Source organism: Phoenix dactylifera, unplaced genomic scaffold, assembly GCF_009389715.1.
Source record: "Phoenix dactylifera cultivar Barhee BC4 unplaced genomic scaffold, palm_55x_up_171113_PBpolish2nd_filt_p 000343F, whole genome shotgun sequence".
Classification (NCBI taxonomy): domain Eukaryota; kingdom Viridiplantae; phylum Streptophyta; class Magnoliopsida; order Arecales; family Arecaceae; genus Phoenix; species Phoenix dactylifera.
Genome location: NW_024067803.1, coordinates 166,920 through 193,038, shown reverse-complemented (window position 1 = coordinate 193,038; position 26,119 = coordinate 166,920). Strand labels below are relative to the sequence as shown.

General features: G+C 48.2%; 2 protein-coding genes across 2 annotated transcripts; both read right to left on the bottom strand.

Annotated features, from left to right (window-relative positions):
- Nucleotides 1-363: 363 nt before the first annotated feature.
- On the bottom strand, nt 364-2,536 carry LOC120105694 (putative pectinesterase/pectinesterase inhibitor 28). Its single transcript, XM_039118369.1, has 2 exons — nt 1,409-2,536; nt 364-1,322 (listed from the first exon to the last, which is right to left on the bottom strand). Exons 1-2 carry the CDS (start codon nt 2,406-2,408, stop codon nt 604-606), a joined length of 1,719 nt encoding a protein of 572 aa, XP_038974297.1. The 5' UTR covers nt 2,409-2,536; the 3' UTR covers nt 364-603.
- Nucleotides 2,537-14,714: 12,178 nt separating this feature from the next.
- Nucleotides 14,715-16,117, bottom strand: LOC120105693 (chaperone protein DnaJ-like). Its single transcript, XM_039118368.1, has 4 exons — nt 15,807-16,117; nt 15,639-15,726; nt 15,464-15,534; nt 14,715-15,374 (listed from the first exon to the last, which is right to left on the bottom strand). The coding sequence occupies exons 1-4, from the start codon at nt 15,915-15,917 to the stop codon at nt 15,246-15,248; spliced, it is 399 nt and encodes a 132-aa protein (XP_038974296.1). The 5' UTR covers nt 15,918-16,117; the 3' UTR covers nt 14,715-15,245.
- Between the last annotated feature and the right edge of the window lie 10,002 nt (nt 16,118-26,119).

The following is a 26,119-nucleotide window of genomic DNA, read 5'->3' as shown; positions in this document are numbered from 1 at the left end:
TGGTAAGAATGTCTTCTGAACACGCATATATAGGACACTCCGATATTGTGCCTCTTATACATCATTCCTTTTTTAAAATTAATTTCTTCTTGTTTTTATTTTTCCTTTTTCATAGCAAAAAGGGAATTATGGCATGCAATATCAAATTCGACAACCTTCTTAATTAAATCTTTGTCCGTTATACCGTTAGGCAATTCACAGAAAACCAACCTAATAATCGATGTAGCTGCATCTATCCCTATCCCCATTTATATGATCATCAAATCTAAATAAGCCTTTGTCTATCATGAGAGAGTGTCACCACAGCCATGGTTTGATCCCCCAGTGCAATGCCTAATATATACCAGTCCGACCCATATAGTGAAAAGGAAGCGCTTATCTGCATGGATCTTTTTAACAAGCAAGAGAGACAAGAGACAACATGCTGCTGAGGCATCGAAGATTACGTACCATGGAGAGGAGCAAAACATATATGGTTACAAGGTTCTGTATTCGGTCCAACAGGGTCCTCACTTGGTAACACCTCACAAGACGGTTCCTTCCCTCCCCCCAATGCCCATCTCATTAGGCAAGCTTCATATCTGTATATAGTTATTTGTCAGCTTAGTGGGTCCTATTGGCCTCAGCCATCGGCAAAAGCCCAGGAATGAACGGCACGCCGGTCCTGGGGATCCAGGTTTGCCCAAAGAGGTAGTGCTCAACGGTGAATCTCTGCGCCTCGTCATAGCTGAGCTTCTTAATCCCCGGCCATGTCACCCTCTTCGTCAAGTTAGCCCCCGGCCCCCGGTTGTCGAGCTCGGCGTAGAAGCATGTGTCGAGCCCGATGTTCCCATTCCACGGCATCCACCCATCGGGATGGACCAGATCGTCGAGCTGTGACTGGAGGATAAGGGTCCTCGAGTAGGGCTTCCACGGCCGCCCGAGGTAGGTCGGCAGCTTCTTCCGGGAGGGGTAGTAGGCAGGGTCTGAAGTGATGGTGCAGTTCTGGATGACGAGGGCACCATTCCCTTGTCTATCTATCCGGCCGTGCGCCGTCACGATGTTCTGCTGGTTATCCATTGGCTTCCTGACGATGATCATGCAGTTCTGGAGCATCGTCGCTGAGTCGCCGAAGATGAAGTCGATGGTGCCGGTGATGGTGCAGTCACGGTAGAACTGGCGCCCGCTGTGGGCATACAACGTGTCTTGGTACCCGTCCATCCGGCAGTTGTAAAACACCGACCGGTCGGCGTTTACCCGGAGCGCCACCGCCTGGTGGTTTTGAGGCCCGGCCGTGTTCTCGAATCCGAGACCCATGCCGGTGAACCACTCCCCGGCCACAGCTGCAACGACGCGTGCAGTTAGAATTCTCCATCTCAGTCCGTAGTCAGCAGCAATATTTAGTAGAAATTAAAGGCAGCGGGCTTACCAACGGTAGCAGTTTTGAAGGTGGAGATCTTCCCTTGGATGACATGGACATCACCAGTGATCTTGGTCTTGGTCGGTCCATCTCCGATCATCGTCACATGGGTCATATGCTTGTCAACGAGGACTCCCTCCTTGTACACTCCTGCCTTAACGTAGATGACGAAGGTGTCGTTGTTTTGCTTGGGGACATGCTTGAGGGCCTCGGAGATGGTTTTGAAATCTCCGGTCCCGTCCTGAGCAACGGTGACATTGGGCTTTATCTGGGCCGGTGCCGGCTGGAGGAATCTTTCCTGCGCGGCGGACATCCACCACGGGAACTCGTTTGCCCTGGTGCCGGAGAGCAGCTTCCGGCCGGCATGCGACGAGATGTTGAACGAGCCGACCAAGTTGTCGAACTGGTTGATCATGGCGAGGGCGTTGCTGGTGATCTGGGTGGAGTTCTTTATGGCCTGGTGCATGGCCTCCGCAGCGCTGGTGTTGATGCCCTCGAAGCCATCGACGCAGGTGTCCTGGTAGGTGATGGCGGCGCTGAGCCAGACCTTGAGATCCTCGACAGCCTGTTCGTACCGGTTCGTCTGGACACTGCCGAGCTGCTCGATGGATTTCTTGAGGTCGTCCGTGGCGTACTCGAGGAGCTCGCTGCAGGTCCGGAGAGCCTCGGCGGAGGCTGGGTCTTTGGAGACATCCTTCAGGAGTTCAGACTTGTCGAAGGCGTCGGTGACATACTTCATGGAGGCATTGAAGGCCACATTGACGAGCTCCATGGGGTCGGAGGTGTTGTGGGACATGGACGAGAGGGTCTTCTCGCAGGCATCCTTGTAGTCGGTCGGCTCGCAGACGGCCTTGATGGCCTTAATGGAAGTGTTGGGCTGGCCGGTCTCGGAGGGGCGATAGGTGGAGGTGCTACTGTTGAGGTGGGAGACGGTGACGGCGACCGCTGCCACCACGGCGACGAGGAGAACTAAGGAGAGGCTGATGAGGGCGACCCTGTTCTTCTCCATGGTTAGAAATTAAGGCTTGGCCTCTGAGCCTACCTAGCTACGACTCTTAACGTCCCCTACCAGACAGGGATGGTTGCTTGGAAGGGGACGTAAGGGGGGAACTTCCCAAAGGGCGGAGTTGGATGAGGAAGGGGTGGGGGTTTGGTTTAATAGAGGAGGAGAAAACGACGAGCGAGAGGATGGTTGTGGTTTGGGCCGTGGAAGAGCTCCGATGAGGACGGAGAGCCACACGACAAAATAGAGAGTCGTTAGTATGGGTGCTCTAATCTTGGCCAAGGACAGCGGGTCGATCGGCAGCAGGGGCACAGATGGGTTTTCTTGCTCCAGTTTTATTCAATCAACAACCGCAGTGGCAAAACAAATGTTGAAAATTTTGTTGCTAATCAATACTCATCCATTGAACGCGAATTTCAAAGTCATCAGTCCATTGAAAATATTATGGACTAGATCTATTTTAATAGCATCTATAACCATCCAAAATCTCACTTGAAGAAAGCTAATTAAAAGTTATTTCTTAGATTACATGGTCTTGGATAGATACGCCAGATATACCTAGCATATAACTAATGTTGGATGAAATACACGCTCATTTGTGCTCCGACACTTCTTCTTTCAAAAATTTACCGCATAAAAGCCCAAGTAGTTTATTTATAAAAATAAACAAGTATACTAATTTATAAAAATAAATTAAAAAAATCCCCAACCAAGAACATTTTTTTTTTTGAGAAAGAGAAATTCCCATCTAACAAAAATCAGCTTGCCCTTGTCTCTTCATTAGGTTATGAGCTAAAGGAAGAATAACAAAAAAAAAATAACCAGGAGAAACCCTAATGGCCTTTTTTTTCTTTTTTTGGTAAACAAAAGGGAAGAGGGGGGTGAGCAGCTCCCACTGCCCCCTCCGCCGCTGGAAAATTTTTGATGCAGGTAGACAAATTTTACTCATATCCTTTTCTACTCGTGGAAAACCCACGTGTGAGTACGTTCCACCAGTACCACCTAAGCATTCGGCAGACCAGATAGCAACTCTACCGGGCAAACCAAGCGGGCGGCATCCAGTTCTCACATTTAATCGAGTTTCGAACCTTGACCACTCCGGTGGAATCAAAGCTCTATTCCCACCGTGCTATTATCTCGGTGGTCCTAATGACCTCTTCGCTGCCTTTAGTGTCAGGGTCTGTAGTATCGACCCATTCATTTGCTCCATTTCTCGTATACTGGACTCTGGGCGACGGACTCTGGGCGCCGAAATCCCACCTTTGTGGATGATAGCAACCTTCCTTGCACCATCAGATCACTTGTGGTTGAACGAAATACCACCTTGGCAACCCCACGGTCCTTAATGCGATTGGCATCATCTCAACCTAACGCAACAAGACAACCAAAGTTTCTTCAAACCAAGCATAAGTGTGTTTTAATGCCACCTCAAAGACGATAGAATTCGGCTTCTAAAGCTTGGTTGCAGTCTTTCGAATTATGAAATAGTGACCATGTTTTGATTGGAGAATTAGAGATATGACATGCATGGACTCGTACGAGAGAGTAAGAAAAGAGCAGGATGGAATACCAATCGCTTTCTAAGGTCAAAAAAAAGCTGAAGCGATGGCACCCAGCTGAATCTACCCAAAAAAAAAGGGTACCTCGCTGAAAGGGCGGGGAAAGAGTGGTCACTAGTGAAAATTTTAGGGTATAATTCATTTATAGACACAGTGGGATTCTTCGTTTCTTTGCTTCGCAGACACACTTCACTTTGCAATCCTATTAATCAATTTGCCATCAAGTGCCGCAGTAATAATTGTTATTGTTGGAGGAAAAAATGGACCACCCTACAAATACAATTAAAACACCCAAATCCGACAGCAAGCTGAGCTAATGCAGACCGAGCCGAGCTCATGCAGACCGAGCCGAGCTCATGGAGGCTGAGCCGAGCTCAGAAGACCGAACCGAGCTCATGCAAGCCGAGTTCAGAAGACCGAGCCGAGCTCATGCAGGCCGAGTCGAGCTCATGCAGGCCGAGCTCAGCAGACCGAGCTCGTTGTCCACATGCTGCGGCCATGCCCTGCAACAGTCTCACCGTACCGTGCTTTGCTTGCTGGCCACGCCACGACATATCAACCAGGGACCATACCCTGCTACGACTGTCAACAATTAAATGCGCACGATATCCACGAACTTCCAGCCAGCCCAAAATCTCAGGCCTTCCACGACAACTCATTAATTCAAACGATCACGCGCAATCATGACGGTAACCCATTAATTCGCCCAGTCGCATCACATGTAATTCTGGCACTCCTCCTATAAAAGAGGAGCTTCTCCCTCTAAAAGGGGGTCTCTTCCTCCCAACGGACGGCTTCGGACTTCTACATACAGTCCCTCTCCTTCTCCAAAATTAAGCCCCCCTCTGACTTAAGCATCGGAGGGCCGGCGTTGGAAACTCCGGCCACTGGCTTTTTGCTGGTCCCCCGGAGGACGCCGCCCGCCGACGGACCACCACGCGCCATCTCACGCAGGAACTCCTGCTTCTCAGCCGACGGTCGCCCCCGGGTCCAATTTTCAGCAACAGTTGGCGCTAGAGGAAGGGACCGAGTTGCGACCATGAAACTAAGGAGCATAGGAGTCTGTAATGCCTCTCGGCATTATGCTCCAAGTCCCGGATGCTCAGTCCAGAATTCACTACCAAGACCTCCGATAGATCAAGTTCCACAAATCCAACACGAGCAGTTCGACGCGTTGGTGCAGCAAGTCCAAGCGCTAGCCATTGCAATCCAAAGCCTGTAACAAGTGGAAACCCCTCTTGTGCTGCCTCCACGGGTTCACGTCAAGTGTATGAAAAACTTTCATCCGAGCCATCTCAAATCAGGCACGGCTCCCGCTGCAACGACGTGGGACGTGGGGGAACCAGTGAGAAGTAGCAGTCCGAGTCTCACGCCAACGAGTTGGAGGGGAAGAAAAATAAAAGCTGAGGTCTGGAGGAGGAGAGTTATGGAGCTTTAAAATAGGATTGTAAGCCTCTGTGGCAAAGGGTACAGTCTTATTAAATCCTATTGCCCTTCAAACTCTTCTATCTTTCGGCAGCAAGTAAGAGATCAGCATGTACTCCCTCCTCATGGGTGTAAGTCCTAAGGACGGCGCCCGCGATGTTGCTCTCCTTTAGAGCGTCGCCATCACCGAAGCCCCCGCCGAGCTCATGCAGGCCGAGCCGAGCTCAGAAGGCTGTCGAGGTCAGAAGTTCGAGCTCAGAAGGCTGCCGAGCACAAAAGGCCGAGCATAGAAGGCCGAGTACAGAAGGCTGAGCTCAGAAGGCTACCGAGCTCCGAAGCCCGAGCGTAGAACACCTCCCCGGAAATTCGAGCCAAAAAAACCTGGTGCTAAGCCAAATCTAGAGGGACTTTGAAGTTCGGGAGCCATCAAAATGTCTCCAAAAGGTATAGGATGTCACTTTGGCTTTAAATAATTTTAATATTTCACCTATCTACAGGTTGGAGAATGCAAAAGACGACCTACGGGTATCTCTATCTCCAACGTCGCCCCACTCCAGGTGGGAAGGCACGATCGCCAACAGACAAGGTCATCTCCGGTCTCCATCTCCATCAAAGACCCCAACCAAGCTCGGAATGCTCCGCTAAGTCGACAGTGAGCCCAAGCTCCCTCGATCTCGGGAAGCGTCACCAGGTCGACAGCGAGCCCAAGCTCCCTCGACCTCGTGCTCGATCCTTCGACTAAGGTCGGGATGCCCTGCTGAGTCGACAGTGAGCCCAAGCTCCCTCAACCTCGTGCTCGATCCTCCGACTAAGATCGGGATGCCCCGCTGAGTCGGTAGTGAGCCCAAGCTCCCTCGACCTCATGCTCGATCCCCCGACTAAGGTCAAGATGCCCTGCTGAGTCGACAGTGTGCCCAAACTTCCTCGGCCTCGGAAAGACATTCAATAATAGGGTAGTACCTACGCGGACCCCCGTAGTGCACGACGACGACGGGATAGTACCTACGCGGACCCCCGTGGTGCACGACGACGACGGGATAGTACCTACGCGGACCCTCGTGGCACCCGACGATGACAACGGGGTAGTACCTATGCAGACCCTCGTGGCGCACGACGACGACGGGGTAGTACCTACGCGGACCCCCTTGGCGCCCGACGACGACAACGGAGTTGTACCTACGCGGACCCCCATGGCGCACGATGACGACGGGGTAGTACCTACGCGGACCCCATGGCGCCCGACGACGACGACGACAATGGGGTAGTACGTACGCGGACGCCCGTGGCGCACGACGACGACGGGGTAGTACCTACGCGGACCTCCGAGGCATTCAACGACGAGGTAGTACCTAGGCGGACCCCCGTGGCGCACGACGAAGGCGACGGGGTAGTACCTACGCGGACTTCCGAGGCATCCGATGACATTCGACGCCTCCTACGACAACACGCCCCGATCTGAGTGGGGGCACCCTACTAAATCGACCACAAGCCAAGGAAGGCCGCTGAGTCGACCTGAAGCACTTAACTCCAACTGCATTAGAGGTACATCCTACTTGGCACGTACATATTCATAGATATTTGGCTATATTACAGGATGATCGACGACTTGACTACTGATGGGGACATCAGAGCCCTTCATCCAGATGATCCTGAGCCCCCGGATTGAGCCAGACCCGTTTATTTGCATATTTATTTTATTATTTTATTTTTGGGCTTATTTGCATTCTAGGGTTTATTTGTGGTTTATTTTATTTCTGGGCTTATTTGCATTTTAGGGCTTATTTGTGTTATTTGTGGGTTCATTAGGATTTATTTCTGTGTAAGGGGGGTTTATGCAAGTTGTGTATTTGGGCCCTATATATAGGAAACTATTTTCATGATTAGGGTTTAATGAATGATTAAGAATTTCTTTTTCCCCAGATCTTATTCTTCCTCCTCCTCCTCCCCTTCTCTTCTTCCTGTGTCTCTAGAACCTCTTCTTCCTTCTTCCTCTCTTGTTCTTCCTTCTTCTCCTCTTTTTCCGCATTTGTGCGGCATCAACTTGGTATCAGAGCAAGGCTGGTTTTGCCCCTGCTGCCAAAGCCCCGATCCATCTCCCGGCTACTTCTTCCAAACCGAGAGGAAAAAAAAAAAAAAAAAGGAATCTCTCTCTTTCTCTCTCGGTTCAAACCAGAGGAGAAAGGAAAACCCCTTCCCACCGTCAAGCCGCACCGCCTCCATCCTCCGCCTGCGCCACCGCCAGACCTCACCCGAGCTCCAGACGTCACCCGAGCTCTTGTGCAACCTGCTCGTGCCGCCGCTCTCTTCCACGACCGCCTTCGCCGACGTCCCAGTCGACGCCGCCGCCCGCCGCGCTCCGCCTCATCTTCTGCACCACCGCCGCCATCTGTCGCCAAAAGTCCGCCACCGCCACCAGCCGGAGCTCGTGACCGGTTGCCGTCCGCGCCTGTGACCGCCTACCCGAGGTCGGCCGCCCCCGTCGCCGCAGAGCCGCGGCCGAGATCTCCGCTCCGCCCGCAAGCGCCGCCGCGAAGCGCGGCACGCCCTCCCGAATCCGTCGGGAGGTTGAAGAAGACCGGCGTTCACGGGTAAGAGCCAAACCCATTAGCCCATTACCCGCTAGCCCGAGTCCGGCTCCAACAAATCAAAAAAAAAAAAAAAAAAAAAGTTTCACGTGACCCACACGTGACGGGTCCGTAAAGGGTATCGGATCGGGTCAAACCCGTTAACCCGAATCCTAACGGGTCTGAGTTAAAAAAAAAAGTAAAAAAAAAGAAAAAAAAAAGAAAAAAAAGAAAAAAAAAAGAGGAAAAAAAAAAGAAAAAAAAGAAAAAAAAAAGGGTACCTGTTCATCTTCCTCACCGTGAGCACCCTCGCCACCGCCTTCGTCCGTCGTCGCCGCCCGCCTCGCCGCCTTGCCGCCTTGCCACCGCCTTCGTCCGCCTTCGTCACCGCGGCCGCCCGCAGCTCCGCCCGTCCTTGCCGCGACCGCCGTCGCCGTTCCACCGCTTTAGCGCCGCCTCCGCCGGGCCCTCCGCCGAGCTTTCCCTCCGAACGCCGCCTTCCCCAAGCAGACCGCCCGCAGCACTTCTTCGTGCCCTCCGAGCACGCCGCCATCGAACCACCGAGCCGCCCCACCTCTGTGCCTCTTTCTCGGCGCCAAGATCCATCTCCCTGCCTCTGCTCCGCTGCCTCGCTGCTCCCGCTCTCGCCCCAACCCGCGTCCGGCTCCCTTTGTCCCTCTCCTCCCCCACTTCCGCCGCCCCCGCCCCGCTCCCCTTTCCCCTCCCTTCTTCTCCGATCAAAACCCCTCTTCCCTTCAAACTCCCACGGGCCGACTCCACAGGGGTTTCATCAGGCCCCACACCCTCACACTCGCCCGCCCCTTCCTCAACCTTCGGGCCAACAAGTCTCAGGTCCGCGCCACCACCATAAGCATAATCCACCCCACCCCCTTCATCAGGCCATCACAAAACAGTATTCGGCCCATTCCTCCCCATCAAACCCAGCCTGGAAACCACCCTTTTCTTCGCAATCGGGCCACTGTCGCCAAGCACGCCACTCCTTTTCAGAGCCGCTGAGTATAGGCCTACTAATTAGAATTATTCAAGTCTGCAAATTGCTGAAGTCAAATTCGGTCCGCCAATTGAAGAGCCTACCAGCTGCATTCGTGCCCCTGATCGTCGCCCCAGTCCACAAGCACACGATTTTGGTCGACTACTTCACGACAGGTGATAGGTTTCTACTTTTTCTAGCTTGTTCATTTAATTATGTTCTAGTTCTCTTGCATGATAGCCATATTCTTGAAAATTTATATTGTTGTCAAAATTCAGAACATTAAACCTTTCACTTCCGAACCCATCCCATTACCCTTTAAATCTTAACATTAAATTAGCACACCCTAGTAACAGAACGTTTCTCAACATTATCCGATCAGATTACTTTAGGATCAGAACAACTGTACTACTTGATTGCAATCTAATTTCTTAAATTGAATAATCTTAATCCTTAATTCTGAATAACCGAAGTAAAAAATCAGCAACATTTAAATTTTAAGTTATTTTGTGAAAACTTGTTGATTTCTGAAATCATAATAGATTGCATTAGTAGGTTGTCCTGCATCAAATCTGGTCCTGCATCATACTTATAAGGGTTTCATTAGTAACACTACATTTCACATCATCACCCAGTGTCATCAGTGCAAGCCAACCTGTAGTGATATGGAGCACTATCTCAATCAACCTAAAACCCCTGTAGCTACCATGAATTCCGACATTTTGAGGTCTCTCTTAGAACAGATCATTGCCATGCGGGCTGGATACAAGGAATTCCAACAAGAGATCCGTGAGCTCGTGCAAAATTCTAGGACCCCTAAATCGCCAACCCCTGTTACAGCCCAAACTAAAATCGGTTTGGTCGCACCACCTGTAGTCCTTCCCCACTCTCCTAGGCACCAAACTCAATACTCTAGGTGTCAACAATTCGGCCATATAGCGCCCCAATGTTCCACTAAGACCTACCCGATTACTGAACCAGAAGTTAGGAACCAAGAGGCCGAATATGTCGAAGAAGTCTATGAACCAAATATAGAAGACTATGAAGAAGACTTTGAAGACGAACCTACAGAATTAGACTTTGTCCAAAATGATTCCCAAAGGGAGACTAGTGATCTAAGTACAACCAAGCCACTTCACATCACAACTGTGGAAGAGGTAGTGACAGATATTGAGAGCCAATCATCTGAATTGGCACTTGTAGCTAAAGTTACCCATGCGGAGTCCAACCTTGAACATTCCCCGGTAGTAGTTTCCCTTCTAGAGGAGTTTCATGATGCACTCCCTGATGATCTTCCGGATGCACTTTCTCCAATGCATGATATCCAACGCGCAATCGATCTAGTTCCCGGAGCATCTCTGCCCAACCTTCTACATCATAGGCTCAGACCGAATGCATATGCTAGGACCTGGAATTTAATGTTACCGACAGTTGAGTTTGTATGTAATAGTTCGGTTAACAAGTCCATAGGTATGAGTCCATTCGAAGTAGTGCATGATTACAAACCTAGGCAACCCATAGACCTGTTTTTCATGTCTCATCAGTATAGAGTCTTTGAGTCTGCACAATCAATTGTATCACATCCACATTCATTGCATCGAGAAATCAGCAATTGTAGTCACTTTAATAACTTAAAATATAAATCCTTTGTTGATTTACACAGACGTTATAATGAGTTAAGTGAAAGAGATTACATCATGATAAGAATTAGGTTTGAACGACTTTCTTCGGAAACGTTTAAGAAATTGCAAATTTGTAGTGCAGAACAGTTCAAAATCTTAAAGAAAACCTGTTCGAATGCATATGTTGTGGATCTTCCTGATGACTATGGGATTAGTGCGACATTTAATATTGAAGATTTAGTCCCATACAAAAAGATAATATTCCTGCCTTCTGACCCCTTTATTGATGTACCTGCCCATGTTGGACACCCTGCCCTATTACCTGCTGTTGAGCCACCACCTCCCAAATTTCATGCACGCAGAGAACAAATAGAACATATATTGGATGAGCAGGTTATTTCAAGCAGGAACGGTGGTTACCAACGTTACCTTGTTCGGTGGAAAGGTCGACCAAAGTCTGATGTGACGTGGATTTCCAAAGCACAGTTGCAGCGCATTGACCCCGATCTTCTGGAGCAGTACGACAGCCGGCCAGACCTGTACTCGACGGGGTCGAGTTTTTTTCACCCGGGAGGAGTTGATGGGGACATCAGAGCCCTTCATCCAGATGATCCTGAGCCCCCGGATTGAGCCAGACCCGTTTATTTGCATATTTATTTTATTATTTTATTTTTGGGCTTATTTGCATTCTAGGGTTTATTTGTGGTTTATTTTATTTCGGGGCTTATTTGCATTTTAGGGCTTATTTGTGTTATTTGTGGGTTCATTAGGATTTATTTCTGTGTAAGGGGGGTTTATGCAAGTTGTGTATTTGGGCCCTATATATAGGGAACTATTTTCATGATTAGGGTTTAATGAATGATTAAGAATTTCTTTTTCCCCAGATCTTATTCTTCCTCCTCCTCCTCCCCTTCTCTTCTTCCTGTGTCTCTAGAACCTCTTCTTCCTTCTTCCTCTCTTGTTCTTCCTTCTTCTCCTCTTTTTCCGCATTTGTGCGGCATCAACTACTTTCCTCGCTCGAGCCAAAAAGCAGCTCGAACTCGAAAGTCGGGGGCTAGTGTTGGAGGAAAAAATGGACCACCCCACAAATACAATTAAAGCACCCAAATCCGACAGCAAGCCGAGCTCATGCAGGCCGAGCCGAGCTCAGAAGACCGAGCCGAGCTCATGCAGACCGAGCTGAGAAGGCCGAGCCGAGCTCATGCAGGCCGAGCCGACTTCATGCAGGCCGAGCTCAGAAGACCGAGCTCGTCGTCCACATGCTGCGGCCACGCCCTGCAGCAGTCTCACCGTACCGTGCTTTGCTTGCTGGCCACGCCACAGCATATCAACTAGGGACCATGCCCTGCTACGACTGTTAACAATTAAATGTGCACGATCTCCACGGACCTCCAGCCAGCCCAAAATCTCAGGCCTTCCACGACAACTCATTAATTCAAATGATCACGCGCAATCATGACGGTAACCCATTAATTCACCCAATCACATGACAGGTAATCCCGGCACTCCTCCTATAAAAGAGGAGCTTCTCCCTCTAAAAGGGGGCTTCTTCTTTCCAAGGGAGAGCTTCAGACTTCTACATACAGTCCTTCTCCTTCTCCAAAATTAAGGACCCTCTGACTTAAGTATCGGAGGGCCGGTGTCGGAAATCCCGGCTACCGGCTTTTTGCAGGTTCTCCGGAAAACGCTGCCCGCCGACGGACCACCACCCGCCATTTCATGCCGGAGCTCCTCCTTCTCAGCCGACGGTCGTTCCCGGGTCTAATTTCCAGCAACTACTCAAAAAATAACTATTCTGTACTTGTCTCACATTAGATATTAGCAGATGTAATCTACATTAAAGAAAGAATGGCTGATTGTGTTCCCTCATCTAATCAAAAGCCGCAATTCTTGCAGTTGTCATAGTGATCAAAGAGCTAGGACATCACAAAGATGGATGGTAATTAACTTGGAAGCATAAGGAGAAGAAAGATGGGGCGGCTGAGCCCTAGACCTAGCAACCTGCCCTCCTAAAGCCCTCTGTTGTGGAGCTTAAAGCTCACCTCTCGGTCGACGGACGAGATCGGCATCGGAGGACCGGCATGCTGTCCTCACAAGTTAGCTGAAATTGGACATATCGCGACTAAGCAGGATGCTGCACGGAACGTTATTCCTCTTGAGGCAAAGGAGGTTGCGGTCTTTTGGAGGAAGGCTCAACCAAAGTGCCTTCCACCACCTTCCTCGTGGCCTCTCTGGTGGCCTTCATCAAACTCTTCCTCCGCGGAGTCATCTCTACCTTTGCAACAGAAATTAGCTTAGTAAGACATTTCAAACTAATTTTTGAAGCTAAATAAAGTTATAAAACTAAATTGATAGTGGTTCACTCGAAGACCCAAAGTCGTTGAAACCAGCTCGGGCTAGATTCTCGACGAACAAGAGCTGCTTGAGACTCAGGATCTCAGTCGGCCCATAGTCTTGATAATTTGCTCCTTCTGGTGCTCCAATAAGTGCATCCTGTTGGGCTTGCTGGTCAGAAGCCCCCAAACAGGCCAAAGTAGACCATGGCCTGATAAAGTATTTATCAGCTCAAAACCTAACGCTTTTTCTTGAGGTCAGGTACCACCACCCGCCCTCGGCGAGGTGCTTTTCCAAAATAAAAAGAAACTTAAAAATATGTACACTAAACCTAAGATTACAAAAAACAAAGCCGACATGTGGCCCTCATCGGGCATTAAATAAGTATGGTGATGTGGCACTATCAAATTCGACTAAGACATAGTCGACATGGCAACCTAAACACCTCCTCAACACAATCAGACTGTGCCAATCTCCACCAACTAGATGGTCAAGCTTAGAAGAGTAGAAGCAATTGATCTCTAATGTCGAATTCCCTAGCTCGTTCGGAGAACTACTCGGCTTGACATCAAGCCGACCAAGATTCTCTCACCTCGAACCATAGCCAGAGGCGTGAGCACAACCGGCACCAACTCGTCTAGATAGTTATAGCATATTTTGCTATATTTATGGCATGATCTTAGGCCATTACAATGTGATCTGAAGCAGTTATAGCCGGATCCCCTACAGTTACAACGTGACCCTAGCTATTAAAATGCAATCTCTAGTGATTTGCATTTCTGAGCTATAAATAAACCCAAAGTCCTTTTAGTAAAAGATAGTCAATCAATTTAAAAAAGAAAAATACAATAAAATAAAATGCAATGGCTTCACTGACATGAGCTCCTTCCATCGATTTGCAAGATACCAAACAAGATTTGAAAACTCGCCAAAGTTTTGTTCTGGCCGGACCATCGATGCTCCAGTCAAAAAAGATGTTTGAGTAGGGGTAAAAGAGAAATTAAAGAGACAAAATCTTATTTAGCTACGATTAATGGCTTACCTTTTATAGAAAATCTTTAGATTTCTTTATAGTTAAGGAATATAAAATTTTCTAAAGGCCGTGTGCTGACAGCCTAAGGTTGTATTATAACCGTCTGTAATCATGTTGTAACAGCCTAAAATTGTGTTATAATTGTGCCATAATTATAACAGAATAATTACCTTTTTGTCACTTGTACATCATGTCTCGGTAATTAACATATCAAGTACCCAGATGAATTTAAGTAACTAAGCCCACAAAGCTTTGGAACGATGCACCACAATCTTGACACCTAGGATGCATTTGACCAGATATGAGAATCACCCCCTTCTATTCTCATTTCAGAGCCTAATTTTCCACCAAATATGCCCTTAATTCATTTGATCGTACCTAATAATAACAACTCCAATAGCAATTTCTTTTATATATAATATAAAAGTTATCAGGCTTATATATGTAACAAAAGGCATATTCACTTACGTCCGATCCATTTTCCATAGCCACGACTTCTCGCCGGTTGCAAAATGGGACCACAAAAACTCCAACTTCCACACAAGTTTACATTACACCATGAGCACCCGGATTCCACCGCAATGCATCCGAACCAAAAAGCCTGCCTTTCCCCCCCATTGCTGAGCTGTCGACCATTTACCCAATGGACCCATTCCTCCCACGATGATCCAGAGACTTATTAGGGACGAAAACGACCAAATCATATTTGCAAGTATAAATATTAAAAACATGGGACTTATTAGAATTTCCAGAGATTGCGATCAGACGTTCCAGAATTGTCCAATTAACACTCGAGACACGAATAAGACTGGAGGCTGTAAATTAAATTTAAATGGACCATACAATGTTAATTCCATTCAAGTACACAAGGTCAGAGTCATCAGACCCAAAGAACGATCACCGACGCATCGCAGTGCGAGGCGCGACACGCGTCCTCTTCGAGGCATCGGACGCCCCTCGGCTCGCGTCGCTGTGGTGGGCCGAGCCGAACCCGGTGGCCCGACCGTCGCCGTTCACTATGTCCGCCAGCATCTTCTGCAGGTCCTCCAAGCTATCCGGCTTCTTCCCATTTTATCCACCAAAAATAACAAAAAAATTAAAGCAACAAATCAGCCTCGATGTTTATATTTCATTCCCACCATACCCCTCGAAAGGGCATTTTCGGCATCTCCAAGATGGAACTAACGGTGCCCGCACGGGGACCTAGATCCGCGTTCAACGTTGCCCTCACCAATACCGGACGGCAGAACTGGATGGACGGCTGATCTGGTTTCGCGGATCCGCGGACGGCGGATCGGACACACGCATAGATATCTCATATGCGGGAAGTATGAATTATTGAAGAATAATTTGATGAGTGGTTACAGCAGCGACTAGGGCGGCTTACCTCCGCTTTCACGCTATCCATCATCGCCAGCATTTCTTGCATGAAATCAGTGAAATCCTGGCCGTCCAATTGAACAACCCGAGTAAATCGACGGAGTAGTAGGTACAATTAATTTAGAATTTTCATAGAGGCGGGGAGCACCAGACCTGGTCGTCCTCCTCGAGGGGGTCGTAGAGGCCGGCGTCGTAAATGGCGCGCTTGCCCTGGTCGGAGAGAACTGCAGGAACACCAGATCGCGGCCCCCCGAAAACGCCGTCAGCGGACGTCCGTTAACAAAAAGGAAAACGTCATGGTGAGGTACGGTACGAGGAATACACTTACCGGAGTAGGCCTCCTGGATCCGCTGGAATCGCCGCTTCGCTTCCCCCATCGCGGTCGGGTCCTTCGCCCACCGGTCCGGATGCCATTTCTTAAAGGGAAAAAAAGGCAAAATTAGCAAAAATACTTTATGAAAAAAGAACGGAAGAGAAAGGCGGAAGGAGGATTTACCAGGGCTTGCTTGCGATAAGCGGTGCGGATATCGGAGGAGGAGGCGTTCCGCCGAATCCCGAGGAGGGAGTAGTAACAGGAGCCGTCGGATCCGGCCCCATCGCCGTCCATCGCCGGAGATCTATCGCATGGACGGTCGCAGATCAGTTAGAGACGGAGGGAGAGGATAGAGAGAGGAGACCGTCCAAAAAATAAATGGGGGAGGGTTGGGGAATTGGATTTATAGGAGGAGAAGGGAGTTCTCGAAAGCCAATTATTTTCTTCTGTTTTTATTTCTGGGCTCGAAGGAAAAAAATATCTTCTGGGGTCACCGGGGATTCCTTGGGCCAAGTTGCTGGTTTTAGGAGGTGGGGAAGGTTCCAGAGATTCCCCCTCCCTAGATATTTTCTCGGGTAGCTAATGATTGGCGCTTTCGATGGAGTTATTTACGAGAATGACATTGGGTCGAGGCACCTTTGCTTACCTTGCCGTGCACGTGTTGGAGAGAACGCCGCGTCATTGAACAGTTGGAAGAGGTTGTTGGGGAACTTTGTGGAGCTCGCAGCCAGCGATTGGGCTTGCTTTTATCGTTCCAGCGTTGGAAGGAGAAATAATATCCAACGCGGCGTTTGCCATGTGACCGTGCACACCGTCAGCCGCCGTTCCTATAAATCCTAGTTTTATAAGCATAATCACATAAATAAATGGTTATGATTCATGGCTATTTATACATGAGCTATTTATACATAACGGATATGAATATAGTTTATAAAAAAAATACCAAAAAAATAGAATAGAGCCGTTTTTATTTCAGATAACACTTTCAAAATAATAGGCTGTATAGAAAGCTATCCAGTCCGTAGCATAGTTGGCCTCTCTTAATGAAATGATGTCTAGTGCCAAAAGTCCTGATGTATTTTGTTGCTGGAAATTGGACCCGGGGGCCGCCACGAAGCCAGAGGAAGGAGGGGCTCCGCCGCAGGGACAGTGGATGACCGTGCGCCGGCTGGTGGCGTCCTCCTGGAGGGGTGCAAGTCCGCCGTAGGAGCGGTGGTCGATGGCGTGCCGGCGGGGTGGCGTCCTCCTGGAGGGGTGCAAGTCCGCCGTAGGAGCGGTGGTCGATGGCGTGCCGGCGGGTGGCGTCCTCCTGGAGGGGTGCAAGTCCTGTAAGAAAACCGGTGGCCGGGCTCCCCGGCGCCGGCCCTCCGATGCTTAAGTCAGAGGGGGCAAATATGTGGAGAGAGCAGTAAAGAGAGTATGTGGAAAGACAGAGAGAATATTTGGATAAGATCAAGAGGATCAGTTTCCTCAATTGTCTGTGTTGTTTACTTCTCTCCACCCGGTCTAGGAGGGTTCTCTCCAGCTTCGGGTTTTTCCTCCTCTTTTTGGTCCTCTTTTTGGTCCCCTCTCCCTTTTCCCCTCCAGGTTTCCTTTTATAGGAGGATTTTTGTTACCTGGGAGGTGACAGGAGGCTTAGAGGGTTAGGCGGAAGTTGAACATTTGGTCCAAGACAATCGGCTCGGCAGGGGTGCCGAGCCGAGCTGGTCGCCCAATGGGGCGCCCTGTGGCGGGGTTGCTTCATAGTACTTCTGCTCGGCGCCCTTTGGGCGAGCGTCTTTACTTGCGCTCTTTGGTTGGTTTCCTGGTCGGCGCTCTTTAGGCAAGCGCTTTCTCTGGTCGGCGTTCTCTAGCCGGGCACTCTGCTGATCGGCACTCTTCGGTCGAGCGCCTTTCTGGCCGAGCATCCCTACTTGGTTATTTTGGCTGGGCGCCTCTTCTTGGCGCTCTCTCTGGTCGGTGCTCTCTAGCCGAGCACCCTGCTGGTCGGCACTCTTCGGTCGAGCGCCTTTCTGGTTGGCACTCTTTGGCCGAGCGCCTTTCTGGCCGGCGCCCATTGGCCGAGCGCCTCCGTGACGGTATGACTTGGGGTTTTTCCCCCAACATATTTATTTTGGTTCATTTCTGTATAATAAACAATTGAAAGAAAATAGGTAATAAAGCAGATGTTCGGAACCGTAAAGTTTATAATTTGACAAAAAAATTATACATGGCCGTACAATCTCTCCATCATAATCACTAATTGCTAATAAACTTAATTAATTATATACTTATCTCGACACACTATTATAAAAATAAGTAGTTGTTATTGGTGTCGTGTGCGGTTGTGTGGTACATCGTGTAGGATATAGTTTTTTTTGTTTGATTGGCTTAAAAATGGCTCTAATTTTTTATGATTTTGATGATGGATGTTCTTAATTCTGGTGTTCTTTTTGGAATAAGATTTTTTTTGGGAGGTTATGTTTTGTTGGAATAGATGAGTTTTGGTTTCTTTGCAAATTAGGCAAATACCACATGAGAATTAATGTGATAGAGAGCATTTGAACATAGCTTCATCTACCTTTTCCTTCTATTTTCACTTGATGTTAAAACCAATAAGTCTTTGCTTTCAAACTCTATGAAGATTTTGCAAACAGATTAGGAAAATATACTAGTTTTATCATGTAGCTCATCTGTTTCAGTATATTTTTCTTTCTCCATCGAAGTATCAACACTATGATAGAAAATAAAAGCACTGCCAAACGAGCCTTGAATGTTTTTGATTTGCTACCTTCCGGCGGGTGCTAATTCAGCATAGAGATTACACAAAAAACATTATAGAAATGATGAACAACTACTCAATTGAATTCATAATTGACAATCTAGAATGTGATAAATAGAATGTGACAATCTAGTGAGAGAGCTGCACACCTTTGATGTAATATTTTATATGAGATTTATGTATTATTGTAGTAGTCATTCTTAAACTTAATCAAAGTATCTCTATGCTTTCATGCTCATCGTTTCACTGTTTGACCGTTGTACATTGGCATCTTATGGACCCCAAGAAAGATTAACTCTCATGTTCTTCAACACATCTAACTTCTTATTGGCACCAAGAAAGATTCTTTGTTCTGAAGCATCTACTTTAATTTCCACCGACAACCAGAAATTGTAGTAATTGTCTCCATCACCAACCTCCATGCCTTGCTTGCCATAGAAATTCATGAACAATTAAACATGCACTGTTTCTTTATAACATTATTTTTTTTTCTTTTGCAATCATCTTAATTTTGTGGTAGGAATCATGCAGAGTGAAATGACATGACAAAGTGCATGGACAATGCTTGGCGATCAATTTTAGCAATATGTAATGTATTGAATGAGGTTAACATATGAGAGAGAATAATTTTGAAAATGATCGACAAGAAATAAAATAACTACTCAGAGAAAATTGGATTTGTTTAAAAATCTCTGTCTAATTGCCAAAACGTAGCTATGTCACATATAAAATGGTAGTTGTGCTAATGAACATAAGCACAAGGATATATGTTGCAACTTCTTACATGCTTAAAGTCCTACCTGACATAGATGTAGGATCACTATCTCATTGCTTGTAGTGAGCTAGATTTGAAATTTTGAATTATGAAGTGCAATATGAATCATAGTTATGAAACCTTAATTGACTTTCAAGCTAAATCCTGCACTTATTAAAAAGGAAGTAGGTTGAGCTGCGAGGCTAGATCATCAATACATTGACTTATGGCACTTGATCGGGCATGCTATGGACAATGCACATCAAGTTGAGAAGGTTGTTATGATTATCAAACGAAAAGGTAAGGGCAATGCATAACCCTACTCAGTTCTGTGCATTGTATCACTTTGTGATTACAGTGTGCTGAATACTTGTTGTCTACCAAATTTGAATGCTAAAATCAACCAGTAAATGGCGTTTTGAGTGGATTATTGGATAATGGAGGTGACATTTTCTTTTCAAATACTGGCAGCTGGATTTGCGCATGTTTTTATTTTCTTCCAGTAATCAACATAGGCATATGTCTCACCACTAAGTGTACATTATATGGGTGGGATAGATGGTTGTGATATGTTCTAAAATTGACCGCGACCGACATGGTAGACCGGCTAATAGGAGTCGCCCCATAGCTACAAACCAACCAACAAGAGCCCGCTATGCAGCTGACCCAGAGGTGCACGGAGAGTCCTTCAAATTTCAAGCTTTCTCCCCATACAACGACAGCTCAGTAATGATCACGAATAGTTTATTTAACTACATGACATGTGAGCGATTTATGTGAGTGAGATGTGCGGGTGTGATCCTTAGGCGAGAAGCACGATCTGCACGAAAATATCCAGCACACATGCCAAGAAGGCTTCTCGATGACGGAAGAGGTGGTTGCTCGTGGTGCCGCACGGGAGGAGATGGCTGCTTGCAGCGCCTCTACTATGAGGAATTAAGCGATGTGACAGATAAAGATCGGCATGGCGAATCTCGGCACGATCCTTGGAAGCTTGGCCATCAGAGGCTCGGCCATTGGAGACTCGGCCATTTGAAGCTCAGCCATCCGGAGCTTGGCCATCGGAGACTCGTTTATCTAGAGCTCGACCATCTGGATCTTGGTTGTCGGAGGCTCGGCCATCTAGAGTTTGGCGGTCGGAGGCTCGACCATCTAAATATTGGCCGTCGAATGCTCGTAGGCTTGTAGTTGTCCGAGAAAGAAAAGCAGGATGATGTGTTGGGATTCCGTCAAGTTGTGGCCCACATTGACAAATGTTGTCAATATAGTCCAAGTGGGAGAATGTTGGATCCCGTTTTAATTAAACCCTGATTCTGTTTAATTAGAACCCAACATGATGGTGAGGGCCTGAGAGCTTCTCTCTATCAGAGCCTCTGACCATTAGTGTTTGAATTCTTTTGGGGTCATTTAGCCCTGTTAATATAGAAAAGAGTGCGTGGATCCATTTTGATTTGGAGGTGGAACAAGGGATTGCCATAACCTCCTCTTTCTTATGGATCTTGCCAGGAATTAAAATCTGCCATAACCTTTTTCCTCATTCAGATCCTCACCAAGAATTCAATCTCTTTTTTAACTTCAAATATTTTCCAAATGCTAGCTACATATCCACCCGTAATAGAACGGGTTAGATTTTAGGCTACATCGCCTCCATTTGCCTGAATACTGATCTTATGGTCCGTTTCTTGATTAATTTGATACCTTATAATAAATTGGTTGGCAAGTACATTGTGCTATCAGACAATATCCAATGATGATACCTTGCCAACGCGACCAATTTGCCTTCTCTTTCCCCGTTCGACGCAACCTTGAGGCAACTTCAATGGTAAGCTCTACCTATTAAAATTTGAAGATGTGTGTCTCACTATGGGCTCATACACCATGAGCTCTGCCACTAAATAATACAGAAGGAGATGTCCTAGGTGATTAGAGGAGGAAGAAAACAAGAGCGGTAACAGAGAGGAGGATGAAGGGGGAGATCGAATATATTCCGGCCACTCCTTCTGGTGATGAAACCACGCCGTCGGGCGATGCTGCCTCAGTCACTATTTCACTCCGGCAATGAGCAGCTCTCTGTTCTTTCTGGTGGATGATTGTTGCCTTTTAAAAAAAAAAAAAATTATAACCCTTTTGGAGTTGCAGGACCATGTCCCAGCTTATTAGTTCTGTTCTTCTGCATGATAAGTTCATACCATCTATAGTTACTGTTCTTTCAGCTTCATCTGGTCATGTTAAGTATGATCTCCGAATCACTGCAATTGTATGATTTATGTTTTTTGATAAAACTCATCCAATTTATAATTCAAATAAATGAATTAAACAAGAAGTGGTCCTATTCATAAGTTGCTTTACTCATTGCAGGTGAATCAACTAGAATATTCAATTATTCATGAAGCCTACTATTTGATTCAAATTATTGGCATTTTTGTCAAGAAATTCTCTCCCATGCTTCTTACGCACGTTAATTACATTAAATTAAATTCTTGAACTCTTTGGAGGTAATTTTCTGAATTCTGATTCTTTGCACCCTGTCGAGCTGTAGCCTTTCTTGTTTGCCAAGGATTGAACTGTGTACCAATTTTCCATGCCTTCATCCTTGGAAATAAAAGTTAAAATTCCTTCAGCCCTTCTTATTTCATCCTCTCGTCGCAGTACCATATGTAGGACCTGTTTCTCTTTTTGCACCTGGGCTGGGCTGGCATATTGCTTCCTTGTGTTGCCTCTAAACCTCTTACCGGATGCGCAGTAAGCTGTGATCCTTTACTAGATTAATGCTCGTCGTGAAAGATTGGACCAATGAGAGATCAAATTGTTTGCTGATGCTTTACATATTATCAGTCTCTGAGTAACCCTAGGTTTGAATACCTGAAGTTAGTTCTTTTTAAAAAAAGTTTGCTCACCTGTTGCTCCACTGAAGGTCTGATGGTGTATGGAATGTATGAATTGAAAGTCTCATCAGTCATATGGGAGCTTTTCATTGTTATTCTCATCAGTCATAGCACCATGTTACTGCCAGGACCCTTTTATGATGTATGCAGCACAAGATTGCATTAAGTTCAATAAGGATAGGTTTGTGTAACAACTCAGAACCTCACTCAAAATGGCTAGCCGGAAGATATTATTTAGGTTTTTTAATCCTATATAAGTATTAAAGATCTATCCAGCAAATAACCGATGTGAGACTAAACACATGTCCGCAGGGGTCCTCACATGCTCTTTCCATTTAAGTCCTGACGTTCTCATCAGGCTAAGGGTTCAAATCTATTCAAATATAAACACAAGCACCACGAACAACCTATAGCCAACCCCAATGGATCCGTACTGCAGTGTCTCATAGTCCGCATAGGCTAAGGGTCTGCTCTGATACCATTTGTAACAACTCAGGACCTCATCCAAAATGGCCAACCAAAAGGTATTATTTGGATTCTTTAATCCTATATAAGTATCCAAAATCTACTCAACGAATAACCGATGTGGAAGTAAACACATATCCGTACGGTCCCCACAGTTTGTGAAGTGGTTAGCGACTTGGGGCTTGTAAGAATTCATCCTATAGGACAATTTCTGCACTCACCTAGTTGGTGCAGTGCTGAATGAAGTTTTTTTCTTGAAATAGTTGAATAGTGATAGTGGTAAGGGGTGGCTCAGTGCACGGGACTTGCCTATTCATAATTATTCAAATGTTGATCAATGACGAATGAATATCGTAAATGCTTCTTTTTTTTTTTTTTTTTTTTTTTTTTGGCTTAAAACGGGTTCTTCAAACAACGCGTGTCCGAATACACCCAAGAACATCAAAATACAAAATCTCGTGTAGCGCCGATGGCAGCTCCCGCTCTCCTGACCACAGGGCGTAACCCGAATGGTGTGCTACATATGTAGCTACCCAGTCAGCCGCCCCGTTGGCCTCCCTGTATACATGCTTAGCCTCAAAGGCCACAACATCCCTCACCATCAACCTAACATCCCGGATCAAAGGATGGTCAATGCTCTCCCGCCGAATCCACCCAATGACAGTGGATGAGTCGCCCTCCAAGATGATCGAGCTAGCCCGCAATACCCGCCGCGCATGGCAAAGGCCGGCCCAGGCAGCTCGCAACTCCGCCGCTGGCACTGATATGTCAAATAGCCGGCAACCGCCCGCTGCCAGTACCCTAGAATGAGGGTCACGTATGACAAAGCCGGCACCGCCTCGTGTACCACTGTCTAGTACTGAACCATCAAAATTGACCTTGAGGAAACTCGGGGGTGGGGGCTCCCAGGTGAAGAACACCGTCCGAAGAACTGCCGGAGCAGAGAAAGAACCCCAGGTGTCCCGAGCTATCAAGGTCGTATCTGAATGGCTGGTAGGTCTGGACTCCATCGCCAATACTCGAGCGGACTCCGCAACAAACCTCGGCGACATCCTACGCTCGCCAAAGGTGCGAGCGTTCCGTGCCAACCAAATCTGGTGGGCGGTGCAAATCGCTCGGGTAGCCTCCAGACATGTCCGGGGGCTAGCCAGCCACTGACGAATCATCTGTAGAAACAATCTCCTCTCCCGCCAGACCTCCTCTGGGATCCCCGACCACTGCCATGTCTGCCTCGCCCAAAAGCATGCAAATAGTGCATGGTCAACTGACTCATCCGCACCGCAGGCCCCACACTCCGCAGGGATCCCCAAACCACGTCGGCTCAGCACAGCTCTCGTCGGAAGGCGGTCCCACATCACCTTCCATAGAAAAAGTGCTGCTCTCGGATGGAGCCTAGACCTCCAAATCCAGGCACCATCCCATCTACTCTCATGCTCGCACTGAATCACCCGGGCCAGATCACCCAGCCCAACACTAGCCCTACATGAAGTGCTCCAAACCCTGACATCTGGGCCCTCGCATCCTGGTACTGGGAGAGAAAGGATCCTCTCTGCTAGGTGTGCTCCGAACAACTGATGGAGTCTGTCCACGTCCCACTCTGCCCTCCCTGGTACTAAGAGGTCGCACACCCGGAGCCCCACTGCTGCCTCAAAATCCACCGTCGTCGGCCAATATCTCAAGGGAATGGTATCTACCCACGGGTCATCAGTCACCACAATGGTCCGGCCGTCGCCCATCAGCCACCTGGTATGAGCTAACACGGTCGGCAGGTACCTCCCAATCTCACGCCACATGAAAGAAATGCGGCGACCACGCCGTGCCACCTCAGGGCTCCCCCGGCCATATCTAGCTGCCATCACCCGACTCCAAAGCCCATGTGGCTCCAACAAAAAACGAGCTGCATGCCGTGCAATGAGTGTCTCCCGCCGCTCCAGGAGGGACTGAACTCCTAAACCACCCTCACTGGTGGGCCGGCATACCCGCTCCCAGGCCACCAAATGTACCCCATGACCCCCACCATGGGACCCCCAGAGGAAGCTCCGAAGAAGACGTTCAATCTTCGACAGAGTCGTCTTAGGGACCACAGTGTTGGCCATGAGATATACCGGCATGGACCCGAGCACTGATCTGACAAGTGTCAGCCTCCCCATCATGGATAGAGATGATGCCCTCCATCCCTCCAGCCTACTCTCGACCCGCTGCACCAACCCCGAGCACTCCGCCACTCGTAGCCTCCGGCCTGTGATGGAAACTCCCAGGTAAACCAGAGTCCCCTCCTGCTCGGGCATCTGCAAAATACTCCTGATCTCCTGTCTGACTCTGCTCTCTGTGCTAGGGCTGAACTGGATGGCTGACTTCGTGAAATTTATTCTCTGACCGGATGCCGCACAGTAATCTGCCAACACTCTGCAAAGTACACGTGCCTCGGAAACCCGCGCCCTGGACAAGAGAAGACAATCGTCAGCAAAAAGTAGGTGAGAGACAGGTCCCGCCCCCGGTGCTGGAACGTAGGTCTCCAGCTCCCGGCTTGCACACGCCCTTTGGAGGGCACGGGACAGTATATCAGAGCAAATGATAAATAAGTAAGGGGATAAGGGACATCCCTGCCGCAGCCCCATAGTAGACTCAAAAAACACCGAAGGTGTGCCGTTGACCAAGATTGAGAACTTTGGCCCCTGGACACACCCTAAGACCCATCCAATCCATCGCCTATGGAAGCCATAAGCCTCCAATGCCCTCCGGAGAAAGCTCCATCTGATCCTGTCATAAGCCCTCTCCATATCCAGTTTGACTGCCATCAAACTACCCCGCTTCGATGCTCGCTGGAGATCCCACATCATCTCCTGAGCCAACAAAACATTGTGGGAAATGTTCCTTCTCGCAATGAAAGCCCCCTGCTCTTGGCTAATGATGCCCGGCAGTAGGGGCTTTATCCTGCCCACCATAATCCTCGCCACAACCTTATACAAGGTTGTGCACAAACTGATGGGCCTAAAGTGACCCGGCTCTACTGCCTCTCGGCGCTTCGGAATGAGCGTAATGAAGGTGGCTTTCCAATCCTCGGGCATGGCTGCCTGAGTGAAGAAACACTGAACAGCCTCGATCACAGCTCCCCGAATGATACCCCAATATCTACGAAAGAAGAAAGGAGGAAAACCATCCGGGCCTGGAGCTTTGTCCGCTGCCAGCGCCCAGACTGCCTCCTGCACCTCCTCCGCCGACACCGGCCGAACCAGGGTCGTATTCTCATCATGTGTAATACCTACATCAACCCGTGGAAAGTGGTCATCAGCACCAGGGCCTACATCCTCAGTCCATCTGGCGCGGAAAAAGTCAAGTAGAACCTGTCCAACGGCAGGCTCACCCTCCACTCGGCGGCCAGACCCATCACGCAGTGAGTGAATCATACTCCGCTGACGCCGAATAACAGTCGTCCGATGAAAAAACCTGGTGTTGCGGTCACCCTCATTAACCCATTGGACTCGAGACTTCTGTCGCCAGAAAGTCTCATGCTGCCGTAGCAGTGAGTGGTGCGTCGCAAGAAGCCCCCGGAGATGAGTCATGTCGTTCTCCGGGAGAGCACCCCGTAGGTCTTCACTCCTCTGTAGTGCCGTAATCTCCTCCTCCACCC

Coding starts and splice junctions, on each gene's coding strand:
- LOC120105693 (XM_039118368.1), bottom strand. CDS start 15,917: ATGGACGGCGATGGGGCCGGATCCGACGGCTCCTGTTACTACTCCCTC. Junction 15,727..15,806: donor CTTATCGCAAGCAAGCCCTG/GTAAATCCTCCT, acceptor TTTCCCTTTAAG/AAATGGCATCCGGACCGGTG. Junction 15,375..15,463: donor CCCTCGAGGAGGACGACCAG/GTCTGGTGCTCC, acceptor TTGGACGGCCAG/GATTTCACTGATTTCATGCA.
- LOC120105694 (XM_039118369.1), bottom strand. CDS start 2,408: ATGGAGAAGAACAGGGTCGCCCTCATCAGCCTCTCCTTAGTTCTCCTC. Junction 1,323..1,408: donor CTTCAAAACTGCTACCGTTG/GTAAGCCCGCTG, acceptor GCGTCGTTGCAG/CTGTGGCCGGGGAGTGGTTC.